This window comes from Amblyomma americanum, chromosome 9, assembly GCF_052857255.1.
Source record: "Amblyomma americanum isolate KBUSLIRL-KWMA chromosome 9, ASM5285725v1, whole genome shotgun sequence".
Lineage (NCBI taxonomy): Eukaryota > Metazoa > Arthropoda > Arachnida > Ixodida > Ixodidae > Amblyomma > Amblyomma americanum.
The window spans coordinates 100,376,447-100,390,012 of NC_135505.1; the positions used below are offsets into that span (position 1 = coordinate 100,376,447).

The 13,566-nt window shown below is 45.8% G+C and overlaps 1 protein-coding gene across 1 annotated transcript; it reads right to left on the reverse strand.

Moving 5' to 3' along the window:
- Positions 1–2,054: 2,054 nt before the first annotated feature.
- LOC144103861 (sulfotransferase ssu-1-like) lies at positions 2,055–4,280 on the reverse strand. The gene has a single exon (XM_077636565.1). The coding sequence runs from the start codon at positions 4,027–4,029 to the stop codon at positions 3,139–3,141; it is 891 nt and encodes a 296-aa protein (XP_077492691.1). The 5' UTR covers positions 4,030–4,280; the 3' UTR covers positions 2,055–3,138.
- Positions 4,281–13,566: the final 9,286 nt, after the last annotated feature.

Here is a 13,566-nt window from a genome sequence, read left to right on the forward strand (position 1 = left end):
ACTCCGTTAGCCTTAACGACCAGCGGTTATCTAGCCCTCGAATACATGCCCTGCCATGCCCATTTCTTCCTCTTGATTTTGACAAGGATGTCATTAACACGCGTTTATTCCCTCACCCACTATGCCCTCTTCCGGTCTCTTCACGTTACAGCTATCATTTTTCTTTCCATGGCTCGCTGAATTGTCCTCAACTTAAGCTGTACCCTTTTCGTTAACCTCCACGTTTCTACCCAATAGGTGAGTTGCAGCTGTTGTATACTTGTAAGAAAGACTTCAGAACGTCGGCAGTTTTTACCTTCTCACGTTGTTGCTATCAATGCCTCTTTCAACTCACACCGCCTCGATTTCTTCATATAATAATACGTCACGCAGCACACCATACCGTTTGCTCGTGCAAGAAGCGTTGATTGACCTCACTTACACATCAAATCGTCTCATCACGGCAGTTGTTCCCTTTGCAAAAACGGCCGTGCGCAAGTACTCCTTGTGAATTAATAGGTGACCTTGTTGTCCATAGTTCGGCTTACAATATTATGCGATCTAATTAAACCGAAACAAAATTACCGCAACAATTACCAAAGCAGAATGCATCGACGTTCAGCTGTATGGCTGTTAAATATGAAAGTGCAGGCAAGGTCGAATTCACTGCTAACGATTTTATGTGAACACTTCCAGCATGACTGCAAGAGCATCCACAAATTTCCTCTTCTTTATGCAATGATGTTTGCTACAGTAGCATGTTATCAATGCGTGTACTACCATGGCCAAAACTAACAGACCTCCCTCCAAGTTCTGACCCATGCCACTCTGCGTGGTGGCGCCACCTGACAAAGCCCTTCCGGTTTCGAGAAGGGCCCACTGTGCCGGCCTCGACAGCATAAGTGCTTTGGCAGGTGCCAAAGCGACGCAGAATGGCACGGGTCGGAAATTGTAGGAGGGAGTCTGTTACTTTTGCCCGCGATAGTACGTGTCACTTTCATCTTAGCCAAAAGGCCTAGAAGCGTTAATACGTGCCTGTGTTTTTGTTGGGCCGCTGCTGCTGCTAACATCATGAAGCGCACGCACGACTGGCACTGTGAAAGCTACATCGTCTTCACAAGCAGCAAGGCAATTTATGACTCCCGAAGAACACTTTTTCAGAAAACCGTTCTCTTTCTAGCTACTGATGGTTTTCGTCAGGCGCTAACTTTACGCGAACGATCCATTGTTGGAGGACGGTTGAAAGACATTATTTTAGTTAAGTGCTTTGATACCGAAAAAAGTCAAAAACTTCAGAAATGCAGAATATTTTACGGCCTTCGTTTTGTACACTATTTCTTTATTAGAAACCGCAGACCAAACAGCTATACGTCTGTATACCTCATTTGACCAGTAGTGGCTAAACAACGTAAGGAAATTCCGCCTCTTTAATTCAGGGAGGTGTGAATTTGCTCGATCCTTGAGGAAAGAAACTTTTGTAAGAAAACTGTTCAAGTGTTTTGCGTCAGCCCGCAACCACTAATGTGGTAAAGCTGTAAACAAGGCACAGTGCGCCGCGCAATACTACACTTTTTTGGCAGATCAAAATCTTCTTTAGCGCTCGTGTTGCGCGTTCTTTCTTTCGTATGTCCTGTCTTCCCTCGCTGTTTAACAATGAATCAGTACCAACTGGCCCAAACCGCAACCTTAGACATAGCTTGATTAGTCGAAAGCTTGTTATGCAGTCTTCTCTCGTCATGGGAGGCTGTATCAAAAATAGAGATTAAGAGACAGTCTGTAAGCTGCTCAAAAGGACGAGCAGGCTTGTCATCAGCAATAGAAAACAGGATGTTGCATGAAGAGTACACTTGTCATGAGTACTCGACGACACTATGTGTCATGCCGAGTTGACTCATGACTGCTGTTTGAGAATGTTATGTCTGGTGACGAGTGAAATCGTTATGGGCAGGCAAGAGCGCACAGTGTCAGAAGAGGTTACTCGTTGCTGGCAGCCAAAGTGATAAGGATATGAGCTATCGCTGAGGAACAGACGTTTGTACTAGAAACCGCGACAAAACGAAGGACGACGATAAAGCTCGCATACATATAGCGCTGACATGCGCAATAAAATTTATTGCCTGAAACACACGTACATAGGCTAATAAAAAAAGACAGAATAACACTAAAGCCGTCAGCGCGCGTATTTCTATACGGCGAACAACGGATGTTTTGAAAATCAAGTTTTTTTTTCACAATTGCGAGTCAGCGCTGCGCGTGTGGGCTTTTCAATCGTGTTTGCTTCTTCGGGCTACTGACATCAGTACAAAAGTATGTTATTAGTCCACCTTTGCATTAATCAAGCAGACGTTTCTGAGCATACGTCTTTTCCCTGCCCTGCGACTCACAATGAAATTCAACAGAATATATTGGACTAAAATCTGCTTTTATAAGCACGCCCTATAAATCAATGTGCCACAAATAACTCAGGTTTTATGTTCAGTTAGGAAAGCGAAGTGAACCTGGATGGCTGAATAAGCTGAGAACAGTGTCACGATGCGTAAATTTAGTAGTAAGCTAACCTTTGCTATGTCAATTGGTCGAATGGCTGCAGCTCCAGTTTATCTGAGCGAGCGGACTCTGATAATCTTGCATCCACTTTCAATCACCTCTATTTTGCAGTGTGCCATGCAGTGTGTCGTTTAAGCGCAACGCCCGCGCCATGACCAAAGCCAAACATTCGACGAAATGAGTAAAATACATAAGCGACATCAGTTATGAGTAAGTGATCGTTTATGATCCCACAGCACATACACACTAATCGCGGCGAAGTTGAGCCGATGCAGTGTATCCCCGAGGTCACTGCACGAGCCTCGATACACCTTTTTTTTTAAATATGAGCCGCCACCACAGATTTTGAAGCCAACTAGTCCGGAAATGGGACTCGAGATGTGGCAACATGCGATACCTCCGCTGCTTGCACCACCTACGCTGTTTGCATTAGTCACTGTTCGGAGGATTCATGAAATCCTCCGACACAGGGCCTCTCTTTTTTTCTATTCGTTTGCCCACTATTGCACGCACACACTGAGTAGTCTATTAAAAATTAGACTGGAATTTTTCAACATCGTGCACGAAGCCCGGCAGGAATTTCACCACAGATCCCAAGTTCTCAAACCGGCTTTAACTGGTTGCGGGAGCCTTCATATCTTTCGGCCATAGGAACTCAGCACCCGAGCCAGCGAGTTTGCGGAAGAACTTGCTCTCCAGCCTCTCATTCTGATCCTGCGTGAAATAGTTGCGCCAGTCTCCCACTCGGCCACGACGTATGAAAGCCGGCATATTTTCCGCTCTCGTGCTGCTCCACTGTTCAGGGCGATGCGCTCTCATCACGTCGAAGCTCGCCTCGGCGACCACGGATGCCAAGTCGGGTGGTTCCCACCCGTCCGGGAAGCAGGGTCTGACGTGGTCAACAATCTTCCTCAGCTCTTCCAACGTTCTCTCTATGAGGTCTTCGTAGGTTAGTACCAGGACGTTCTCCTTGTGTCTATGGTTCCAAAGTGACAGAAGGTGGTCGTGGTAGTCTGCTGAGTCCACTTCGCCTTCCAGGAAGGCCTCGAAGAAGTCGTCGAAGCTGCCGTCCGTGAAGTGGTAGTACTTCTCGAACCCTCGGACATGGTGGTACAGGGAAACGCACACGTCCTTCGGGTTCCGCAGCACGCAGACGTAACGGGGCTCGGCGTGCCAGGGCATCACGTCGAATGACAGGTGCGTCTTGATGGGCCTCGGAGACTTCTCCAGGGAGTCCAGGAGGGCCAGTCCCCCTTTCTCGAGGAACGGCGCGAAGCTGTCCAGTCTGGAACCCGGCGGCACAGGCTTCATGTTGTGGACGAGCAGGTAGAGCATGTACTGGACCCACGTGGTGCCGCACTTTGGGTACGTCATGAGCAGGATGTCGTCGACGCGCGGTCTGTACTTGCAGGACGCTTCAAACTCGGACCACTCGAAGCCGTCGCGGGGAAAGACCCATCCTGTCGCCTCGTGACGCTTGTACGTCGGTCGCCGAGCCGCCATGGTCTCCTGCAAAGCTGAGAACGCGTTTCGTGGAACGGCTTCTCCTCGGCGGTGCGGGCTCGCGGCTCTGTCGGCGTGTTCTGTCGGCTCGGCCTTGGTGCGAACGAGACGAGGAGGGCGGCGCGGCCGACGTTTCTAATCGCGGCAATGGGGCTAATTCCTGCCGCCGGCAGAGGTCGAGAGATAGTGGGCGAAACCGGAGAGAGTGAACGGCGCGTCGCACCCGCTGCTGCCTCTTTTTATTTTATCGCCACCCGGAGAGGAGATGATGCCACGGAAAGGGCGCTTCCTGACTGCTAAGTCGCCAAGCTCCGAGTCTGTGAGTGCGTCAGCAGCGATGGTCGCTCTGCTTCGGCGTGGCTAATCATCCATCTACACTTGTCAGAGAAAGGAGCTGTTCACGGCTATTGTCCAAACTTATCTGCTGAAAGAAAGAAATAGGCCGTGCTTTCCTAGTGATAAAAAGAATGGGGGCATAGTGTTCAGGCGTGAGAATGCAGCAACGCAAAGCCTTAGAGATAGGGGAAAACTAAAGCCAGCGCAATATTTTACCCTTACGACGGAAAATTTCATCGTGTGCTTAAAGGTTGCAGCAAACGTGGGTACTATCGCTTTAAGAATATAAAATTACAAGTCGCGAAGCGAATACAAACTGTACAATTGATAGCGAATTGAATCCAATATTTTCGAATAGTTTCTAACATAGACGTAGTCAGATTGAAATAAAAGCAGTTATCAATAAGCCTGAAAAAACAAGTACACCTATGAAAAAAAAAACGTGTTGCGTACTAGCTTTGTCAAATTCGTCATCAGCGTAATTTATGATACGCATCAGGTTTCTTAGACATTAAATAAGGCGAGGCAGGTGGATAACTCAATTGAGTACAATTCTTTGAAAAACATAAGTGTGCGCAGTGAAAAACTTCTTTGACTGTTTCACTAGAATCAACCTAGAGCTCGCCTCTAAGCTGATAGGTTGGGTATAGAGACACCCGCGCCGCCGTTTCCCCCTCGCGGAAGCATGTTTTTCCACCGCGCCTGGCGCACTGCGCGCTATACGTGTTTCGTGGCGAGTGCATTATTGCGACTAAACTGTAAATAGCAACGAATAGTTTTTTTCGCTCGAGGCATTATACGGCACCTATGAGTGTGTTTTATGCACTACACATCAATTGATGCTGTGACGGATTGCTGTGTTCGTCATTGACTCGCTACACGGAAAAAGTGCAGCGGTTATTAATTCATAAGCATTACTTGGCTCACGCGTGAGGTTAGCAGATAGTGTTAACAGAAAGTGCGGACACTTACCCGAACTAACCCAAATTACTCGGTAGCTCGATTGCTCGGTACTAACTCTGGTAAGCTCGGGTAAGTTTGCAGGAGCGCCGCGCAAGCTACAGCTAATGGGAGGAAGCTGGGGTAAGTTCGTAGAAGCTCTGCGCAAGCTGCAGCCAAAAGGAAGAAGCTCGGGTAAACGCACAAACCACAAACTCACACACGGAAACAGAAGTAGTGCACAACGCTTTCGCATTCATAGCACGTAAGCAGACTTAAGTGCCCCCGGTAGTTTTTGGTTTTCGATCGTAGTCACAATCTAAAATATCAGGATCGCTGAATTATGCTGCCTTTCTTATTTGAACGTAAGTACTCTTCACAAAGCCCCAAGTTTCTCGGGTGAGCCAGTAGTGCGGAGGATGACCTGCCAATTATTACTTTTTCTGCGTAGTTAACACCCGCTTTTCCAACATTCCTTGGTATCCCTACGTCTTATTACTGCACCATACGTGGAAAACCTCACGTAATAACGGCAAATTTATTTTCCAGACGATGCGTTAATTGCCACACTGCTCTGGTATGGAAAGCTGAGGACACACGTGTGAAACGAAATGGTCATATTTTTCAATTGCTTCCGTTAATGAATCGTTCCACAAAAAATAAATTGTGCAGATGGTTGAGTTCACCTACAGACTTTGTTGACAACACGTACACTCATGATGCGATGCGACGACGTCTTCCTGATTTGTCTTTGGTAGCCTTTTTCGAGAGCAATTTTAGCTAAGTACGTTTATTTTTTCTCTTGGAACCATGAAGAATAAACCATTAAAAGCGACTGATTCACAAAGAAACCTCACAAAGGCAGCCCTGGATAAATACTTTGTTTGAATCCCATTATCCCCGCCAGGTTAAACAAAGCGGAGTCGGACTCTTTTTTCACAGCCCCGTTTGTTCTCTTGCGCAGAGCCGTCTGCTCCAGTTACTGGCTTACCGTCTTACTCGATAGTCGTCGAGAAATGTAGATCTTTCATTAACGTATGGCTCTCGGTCACACGGGAAACTGCGTTTGACGTAAAGCGTGAAGACGCGAACAAGTGAACACGAAAGACAAGCTGTCATCACCGCTGCTGTCATCAAAAAAGGCAAAAGAAAAAGCAGGCTCACTAGGACATGCCTGCCCAAAAACACGCGTGTCGAATTTTATTGATGCAACTGCATGATGCCAACGAACGGAGCCTTTTTTTTAGCAGTCCGCTCCGGTGTGCTTTTTACAAATAAATGTTAATTTTCTCTCTGTGTGTCCCCAGTAGTGGTTTATTTAAGAGCAATACGAAAAGGAAGGGAAATAAACCACTTCTAGATGATGTCAGGACAGCGCGAAAAGAACAAGGACAAAAGAGGCACAAAAACACAACAGGACAGGCGGCATCCTGGGCGCTTATCCTGGCGCCTGGCGCCTGTCCTGTTGTGTTTTTGTGCCTCTTTTGTCCTTGTTCTTTTCGCGCCGTCCTGACATTATCTAGAAGCTATGCACCAACTAGCCCAACCCAAAGTACTTCTTAAATAAACCACTACTGGTGAAAAAAGGCTCCTTTCGTTGGCGTCTACACAGCCAGGACTTCTTTGCAGACTGACGCTACCGGGTAGGTACGGCGCCAGGATATTCGTAGTGACCTGGAGCGAAGAAAAGGGAGGAAGGGGGTGTGGCAGGAAAAAATAGACTGAACTAAATGCATCGACGAAAGCTTCACATACCCGCATACAACCCAGAGTGCCTTGAAATAAGAGCTACTACCTTACGGGCAAACATCTTTTTTGTCAGGTTGGGAAGAAAGCGGTCGGCAAATTTTGATGTGGCCTGGCCCTTTTTAACCCTTGTCTCCCCTTGGCGCCATCATTTCAGCTGGGGGCGCGACAACATGCGAACAAAAATCGATCCTCTGGTTTGCGAACAAAATACCCGCCACGATGGCAAAGGCACCCTGCAGAGCACTCAGTAGTCGAGGCACCCACAGCACTAGCGCGCAGTGCTCCCTGGTGTCTTCCATGCCTCGCGCCACTGATTATTTTCGTGTCGTGACGTCACTGCTGTGTCATATCCACATCGCTTCCCATTTGTTCATGCAACTTACACCAGCGCCTCTGCACGCACGCACGTAAACTCGAGCGAGGCTTGTGTTTGGACTAGTATGGTGTTCGTTTCATGCCAGTTTAAGTTGTTTTATTCCCTGTTCATGTCTTCCGTTTACCTTTTGTGTCCTGTCTATGGCGCTGTCTATTCCGTAAACTTGTTCGCGCCTTCTATTTCAGGGTACGACGTCGGTATGACGTAGAGACCTGTGCGTACGTACATTGGTACACAAGAGCGCTATCGCATACGTTGTTCACACCACCTTACACCCTTCCCCACAGTCTTCGCATCACAAGCGTATTGCCCCCTCGCCTGTTCCAACCTGTACGTCACCCTCTCATTTGGCTACATCCGCCACGTAGTATTTACGCTATTGTAATGTAAATCACCCCCTCCTCAATATCGATATCATTTCTTCCGCTCATCAATATCATGCACCCCCTCCTCAATATCGCATATGTTCCATCCGCGCTTCACCGGACAGAGCCCGAGGACACCGGTTGCATACCGGCCGCGGCAGCTTCGTTTCGATGGAGGCGAGACGCAAAAAGCTCCCGCGTGCTCTGCGATGCCAGTGCACGTCGAAGAACCCCAGGTGACCGAGGAGGAGGAAGAACAACGTGAGTGTCTCAAACCTCATCGGTGGCTGCTTTCGAAACAGCTGCCTACCAGCGCAGGTGAACGAAATTTAACCTGAAGACTCCACTACGACACCTGTTTCACATTCTTTTTTTAACGCGACAGCGTTAAGTAGCTTGTGTCGCAGAAAAGCCGGTGTTGTCGGCGTCTTTGGTCGTGAGCGAAAAATGGCGCATATCGGTGGACACCTGAACCGCGCCGTAAGGGAAGGGATTTTAACGCGACAGCGTTAAGGATTGATTGATTGATGTATTGATTTATGGATTGATTGCTCGGCTTATGGCTTGATTGATTGATTGATTTTTCCTTCTTTTACGGTGCGATCCACGTGTCCAGCGAGAAATGTGAGACAGGCGCAATTTCCTTTCCTTAAAAGCAATTGTTCATTTCCTTTTCCTTCCCTTACGGCCGGGTTCGGGTGTCCGCCGAGATATGTGAGATAGGCGTCCTTTCCTTAAATTCTCCAACGGGCCATGAGTCGCGCCGAACGGGCGATGGCGTTCCGTGTACCCCTCGGCAAACGCTGCGACAAGCTTTCGCGTCTCACTCTTGAAGCTTAAGCGTCCTCCAATTATTCACTCATTCCTCCATTCCCTCACTGAGAAGCCCGACAGTTGTCACGCCTTTCTTTTTCTCGCAAACAATGTTCAGCCTCCGACCCTAGCGCCCACAGGGCTATGGCATCACTAACTTGTACTGATTGCAGCGCCCTTGGTGTAGTAGGCGTGCTGACTGGAGTGCACGGGTGCGACTCGGCGACTCGTGCATTTCGCGGCAAATCTTCCCAGAAACAGAGAGTTGGCTGCAGAAAAAGTTATACGACATCACAACTCCAAGTTAGTGCGGTTTGGAAACCCCACAATGTTTGCCTGTGATTACAGATTAACAAGAAATTTCATATCTGATTGTATAAGAGGGTTGCATACTTCGGACAGCGAGAGTGAAGTGCGAATCAAATCGAATAGCAATTAATATTCGCAGAGTATCCGCGATTTCTAATATTTCCACTCTGAAAAACATAGACTTCAATAGGCAGCAGAAGCCTCCAGTTAAAGTTTCACTTTCTTCGTACGTAAATGGGTTAACCAGTGCTCAATAGTATTACCATACTATGGACAAGCAGTTTATTCTCCACAATCTGGGCTTCAGTGAAATGCACTAAATGTGCATGTTACGATACATATACACTCCTGTTCCACATGATATTAGCCGTTAATAGCGTCAACGGCCAAGTAGAAGGTGACGAGCTCAACGCACCGTTATCTTCTTATGTCTGCGTAGGCAGCAAGTCCAAAGAAGATGGACGAAACAGAAGTCGCGACACACTTAATGCCATTTAAAAAGTTTTTGCGTAGTTAAACATACTTTGCCCGAAAAGAAGCCACTAGAAGCCGTCAGCAGAACTTTCATAACTATAACCTTACTGCGTGCAATTTACGCCAGAGTTCTCTGACGAATAGACATGTAGCGTTTAGTGGAAGGTAAGCATATCTATGTCAACCAAATGATCATTCTACTAACAGCTATTGAATGATAGCAAAACTAAGAAAAGAAAAGGCAAAGAGTGAGTAAACGTCAAACAAACCAAATGGCCAGTCTCGCACATTTTTAGTTATGTACATTCGACTGTCAATAAACAAAGTACCTTATATGTTCAACTTTCTCAGAAAAAAATGTAAAATTGGAAACCTAAGATATTGTTGCGGAAATATTGAAGATAATAGTCCATTCTTCTGGTACGTATCAAAGTTTTTCTTTTAAAGTGTTTCCATCTGTCGCCTCGAGCAGTTAAGACTGCCGTAGAAAACTAATGGGGAACGCTTTTGACGATAGCAAAAACGTTAATAGCAAAAAAAATGCAAGACTGTCATCGGGTGATCTGCGGATATATTCATTGCTATGATTGCAGTTATTATTGGTGGTTATTGATTGAAACATAACTGAATTCAAAATGTTATGGTGAAATCTTACATTATTAAAAATATTGCGTTCATAAATGGTTTCCCGCTCAAAAATGCTTTTGTCCAGAACCCTTTGGTATGATTTGCTCGAATTGTCCTCAGTTCAAGTTAAAAATAAAGTTTGACATACTAGGCGTCCTCTGGACTAGATCATCATTTCGCATTACCCATAAGTTCTAATTCATCGTCATCGTCATGATCATCAGCCCGACTACGCCCACTGCAAGGCAAGTGCCTCTGCCATGTCTCTCCTATTAGCCCTTTACTTTGCCAGCTGCGGCCACCATACCCCCCAATTTTTTTAACCTCATCCGCCCACCTAACCTTCGGCCGCCCCCTGCTACACTTGCCTTCTCTTGGAATCCACTCCGCTACCCCCAAGGACCAGCGGCTATCTTACCTTCGAATAACCTGCCCTGCCAAAGCCCATTCCTTCCTCTTGATTTCGACTAGCATGTCATTAACCAACGGTTGTTCACTCACCCAGTCTTCCCGCTTTTGGTCTCTTAACGTTCCACCTATCATTTTTCTTCCTATGCCTTGCTGCGTTGTCCTTAACTTGAGCTGAACCCTGTTCGCATGTTTCTGCCCCATATATGAATAGTGGTAAGATACATCTGTTGTATAGTTGTAGAAAGTCTTCAGAACGCGGCCATTTCTTTATCTTGTCACGTTGTTGCGACCATTGTTTCATTGAACTCATAGAGGATTGATTTCGTCATACCGGGTGTTTCAGTGAACACTTTCAAAAATTCGTGAAAATATTGTGTTCAATATAGCAAAAAAAAGGCGTAGGAACACACACTCTGCCCCGACAGACGCAATATGCGGCAAAACCCCTCAATTATCCAGGTAAAAAAAAACTGCTAATTAACTTTTTTATTATCCTAGATCGGTGGTTAGTCCCAATTGGGAGTTTGATGCCGTGAACAAGACGATGTCATATCAGTTTTTGAAACGAAAAAAAGACTCAATTTCTAGAACCCTGCAGCGCGAAGTAATCCGGCGCTTTTTCCTGCGCGCGACTGGAACTGGCGCACGAGGAGCGCCGGAAGTATGACGTAAGCGAAGCGTCCGCCGGTGACGCTGCGTCCAATTCGCGCCCAATGCAGCGCCCAGTTCGAAACGCGTGTGCTAACTTTCCTTGCTAGAGAACCTCGGCGCTCAGCTTAGACCGTGGCCGGCGTTATGAACTGATTCGGGGTAAGAAAAATTATTGTCATAGTGTGCTAAGCAGCCGTGGCTTTTGGGAACACTGATAAGCACACCTGGCGCTCTGCCAGTCTGGTTAACTCCGGGAAAAGCTTTTTGTGTGTTTTTTGTTATTTTTGTCACTAGCTTTGTGAAAGGAGTAAAGGTACTCTTCTCTGAAAGTGTGCAGATTACTGTTTAACGTTAAACAGTGCCAGTATATCCACATGCTGGTTTTGGTTCAGTTTATGGGGGTGTAACGTCCTAAAGCAACTCAGGCTATGAGCGACGCCGTAGTGAAGGGCACCGGAAATTTCGACCACATGGGGTTCTTTGACGCGCACTGACATCGCACAGCACACGGGCCTCTAGAATTTCGCCTCCATAGAAATTCGACTTCCGCGGCCGGGATCCAACCCGCGTATTTCGGGCCAGCAGCCGAGCGCCATGACCACTGAGCCACCGCGGCAGCTTTGTATATCGGCATGCATTGTACTATTATAATATATATATATATATATATATATATATATATATATATATATATATATATATATATATATATATTATAGCGACTCCTCAAACACACAGGATTGACATGCGACCCAAACGGCCTATAAGCAACTGAAATAAATCAATGTTAATGCTCGCAGTGTCAAAAACAAAACTGACGAGTTAGAAATTTTATTGCTAAAGCATGATCCTGATATTACTGTCTTGACTGAGACTTGGCTTCATGAATAAATAAGTGATATACTTCCTGCTTCCTATACAGTATTCCGGAAGGACAGGCGCACTCGGGGGGGGGGGGGGGGGGGGGGTAGCCGTACTGATCAAGAATAGCATATCTGCTCAGCTCTTAGAAGATATCAATGATGTTGAGTGCTTGCGCGTGAAGATAAGTGCTTGGGGACACAGCTTTATTGTTTATGCCCTTTACAGACCACCGGATGCTTCTCCAGCATATTTACAAAAGTTACTGGATGAAATGACCGAGAATCAACAGGCTAAGATTATATTGGCGGGCGACTTTAATTTGCCGAGTATCAATTGGCAGCGCCTCAGTACCAGAAAAGCGTACAACAAACACTTCAGCATTATCTTTGATATTATGTTACGCTATGATCTACAACAGGTAGTACACGAGCCCACACGAGTACAGGGTAACTGCAGTTCTATTCTCGATTTAGTATTTCTTAGCCAGGAGTTTTCGGATACTCTTGTTTGTGTAGAGGAAGGATTGCCCGATCACCACATGGTCAGCTTAACCCTGCCACTTGTACAGCTGACGGAAAACTATTCCTCACTGCTCAGTTACAAAGATTATTCTCATGCCGATGACGTGTCCATTATAGAGAATAAGGAAAACTGTTTTGTCGAATTTAACAGCGCTGATGTGTCTTTCCTTTGGAATCGGTTCAAGGCAATGTGCCACTACTGCATAAACAAATTCATACCTACAAAGAAAAAGTTCACAAGCGTACGCCTTGGATCAGACGCGATGTTATTCATATTAAACGTAAAATAAAAACGTTAAAAAAGAGACATGGGAACCCAAATAAAATAAGAGAAGCGCAGATCTCTCTTCAACAAAAGGTGTACGCACCAAAGAGTACTATTACAATACTTCACTGCCTAACTTTATCAAAAATGACCCTGAGAAATTTTGGAAGCATATGAAAGAAAAAAAGAAGCCAATTTCACAAATAATGATTGATGGCACCCCGATAACTAAGGATGAAAACATAGCACAGCATTTTAATGGGTATTTTCAAAGCGTCTTTTCAGTATCAAATGTTTGCGTGACGAATATTCTAGAAAAACCGGTATATGATGTCGATTTTATTTCTTATGCTGGAATTGTCAATATGCTAGTAAACCTGAAAGCAAAAACGTCTTGTGGCCCTGACGAAATCCCAAACATCTTTCTAAAACAATACCCAGAACTTATTGCCAGATTTCTTGTAAAAAAAATTTTCTGTTTCCCTCTTGAGGGGACAGCTGCAGTATGATTGGAGGGTGGACCGCGTTGTTCACAACGCGGGCCACACTCCAGTTTTAGTTTGGCGAGGCAAAAACAAAAAACTCCCCTACTAATTTGAAATTACTCTGTTATTTTTCATTTGTTCGACCAAAGCTCGAGTATGCATGTATTTCATGAGATCCTCACACTAAGTCAAATATCAGTCACCTTGAAAGAATACAAAGAAAGGCAGTTAGGTTTATATTTAATAAATTCGCACGGCTTCACTCTCCCTCTAAAATTATGGCAGACAATTGTATACCCACTCTTAAATCACGTCGAAAGCAGTTAAGACTTGAATTCCTTTCTTTCCGTCT

Excerpts from the sequence above, each read along its gene's own strand:
- LOC144103861 (XM_077636565.1), bottom strand. The coding sequence starts at position 4,029 with ATGGCGGCTCGGCGACCGACGTACAAGCGTCACGAGGCGACAGGATGG.